The sequence below is a fragment of the Chrysochloris asiatica genome, unplaced genomic scaffold, assembly GCF_000296735.1.
Source record: "Chrysochloris asiatica unplaced genomic scaffold, ChrAsi1.0 scaffold00057, whole genome shotgun sequence".
NCBI classification, from domain to species: Eukaryota; Metazoa; Chordata; class Mammalia; order Afrosoricida; family Chrysochloridae; genus Chrysochloris; species Chrysochloris asiatica.
The window spans coordinates 16,662,394-16,664,304 of NW_006408575.1; the positions used below are offsets into that span (position 1 = coordinate 16,662,394).

Genomic DNA, 1,911 nt, shown 5'->3' on the forward strand with positions numbered 1-1,911 from the left:
TTAGCTTTCAAGGAAATATGTAGTTAATTACACAAACATTTAATTTGCTAAAATGAGTGCTTGCAACTAAAAGTTGCAAATGACTGGTGACCAGGGGAATGTTATGAACCACCCAACATTCCACTGAGAACGGGGAGAAGAGGCTCAGATGTGTCTGTAGGAGTCACAAGGAAAATAAAGTTGCTGTTATATCAATTCTACTGGGTTTCTCTCTTTCAATATGTTATGCTACCTTTTAGAGATGTTATGTTTAAGTGAAACAAGACAAAAGATTTCATAATTTCACATTTATACAGCTTGATGTCCTTTCTCATACTTAACGTAAATAAGAAATCTACTTTTAAGGATAAAGATACCTTCAAAGTTTTACTGGAACTCCAAAACCAAGACTGTCCCACAAAAACAGCAGCAAACATTTTGCTTTTTAAGATGACTCTTAATGTAAGGGCACTCATTTGTCTGTGTTTGCTGAAATTACAGCCGTGCTATTTTATAATGAACAAAGTTGGAGTCGAGATCAAAATTTAGATGACTTTTAGTTAATACCTCTTTTTTAAGGCAATCCACCAGAAAATACTATATAATGCTATGTACTATAAGGACAAAAGAAAAAAAGAAACATCCTTCATGGTCTTTCATTCATTTCATCAATTAGGACACACAAGGCTGCATCCTTCTCTATAATCTGGTCTCTCCTATGACCAGAATTTTCTCTTTGTTGTTCATTCTGTCCAGTGCAACTGCTGCTATTATCAGCATCCATTGGTTCTGTTTTAACTCTTATCCCTGCTTCTGAATGTGGCAGATCATCCGGCAAAGAAGCCAAGCAATTTTGAATCATCTCAATGACTCGTTCCAGGTGCTTCTGAAACCTCTCAGCTGTTTCAAGACGTTGACGTTTCTGCACTTCCATCATTACTCTTAAAGTCTCTCTTGCTTGGTGGGGTCGGTATTCATTTATAAGATGATGTACATGAACAAAAAGCAGCTTAAGATCCTCTAGCTTTTCTTCTCGCTTTATACTCCCAGGGCTCCTTATCAAGATGTCTAAGAGGTCTAAAAAATTAGTAAGGATAGACATATTGAGCTTTCTCAGTTCTTTCTTATGATCAAACTGCATAGGATGAAGTCGCTCGATGCCCTGACTTTCCAAAGGGCGAATGATGAGATCATCACATTGGAACTGGTTGCCAAACATCATATAACTATCTTTTATTGGAGGTGGAGGCTTGGGAGCCAGGCCTTCCTGAATATTTTCATCCGTATATTCCTTGATGTACTGCATTGGAGGTGGTGGCAGAGCACTGACTTGCTGTGGTTCACCCATTGTGGAAGGTCAGGAACCTACAGAAATAGACAAAAAGATTTAAGTACAACAACCAAACCAGTGTCCCAGTTCCTAACTACAAACTATTTTCTTATGGCAGGATAGGAAGGGCTTAGGGCAAGAACACCATAGTTTCTAAAATGAGCATATTTATAACAGATAGAGACTGCCACAAAAGCAAAAGACTTGTTACTCTGTGCTGAGGAGGTACAACCAGAATGCAACTTAGAAGTCAAGATGGCCAGACTTCATCTTTCATACTTCAAAGATATTTTCAGGAGAACCTATCCATGGAGGAAGACATCATGCTTGGTAAAGTGCAGGAACAGCAAAAAACAGGGAGACCACGAAGACAGACTGGCACAGTGGTAGCAACAATGGGTTCAAGTGTAGCAGTAATTGTTAGGATGGGGCAGTGCTCTGTTTTGTTGTACAATAAGGTCACTGTGAGTTGGAAGTCACTCGACGGCACTTAACAACATAGAATACAAGGAGTCCTGTTGTAGAGCTATAGGTTAAGCACTGGAATGTTAACTATGAGGTCAGTGGTTCAAATCCATCAGCTACTCCTTGGAAACCCTATG

The 1,911-nt window shown here is 39.1% G+C and overlaps 1 protein-coding gene across 1 annotated transcript; it reads right to left on the reverse strand.

Moving 5' to 3' along the window:
• Positions 1-353: 353 nt before the first annotated feature.
• Positions 354-1,338, reverse strand: MED7 (mediator complex subunit 7). Its single transcript, XM_006863922.1, has one exon. It carries the CDS (start codon positions 1,325-1,327, stop codon positions 626-628), a length of 702 nt encoding a protein of 233 aa, XP_006863984.1. The 5' UTR covers positions 1,328-1,338; the 3' UTR covers positions 354-625.
• Positions 1,339-1,911: the final 573 nt, after the last annotated feature.

Excerpts from the sequence above, each read along its gene's own strand:
- MED7 (XM_006863922.1), bottom strand. The coding sequence starts at position 1,327 with ATGGGTGAACCACAGCAAGTCAGTGCTCTGCCACCACCTCCAATGCAG.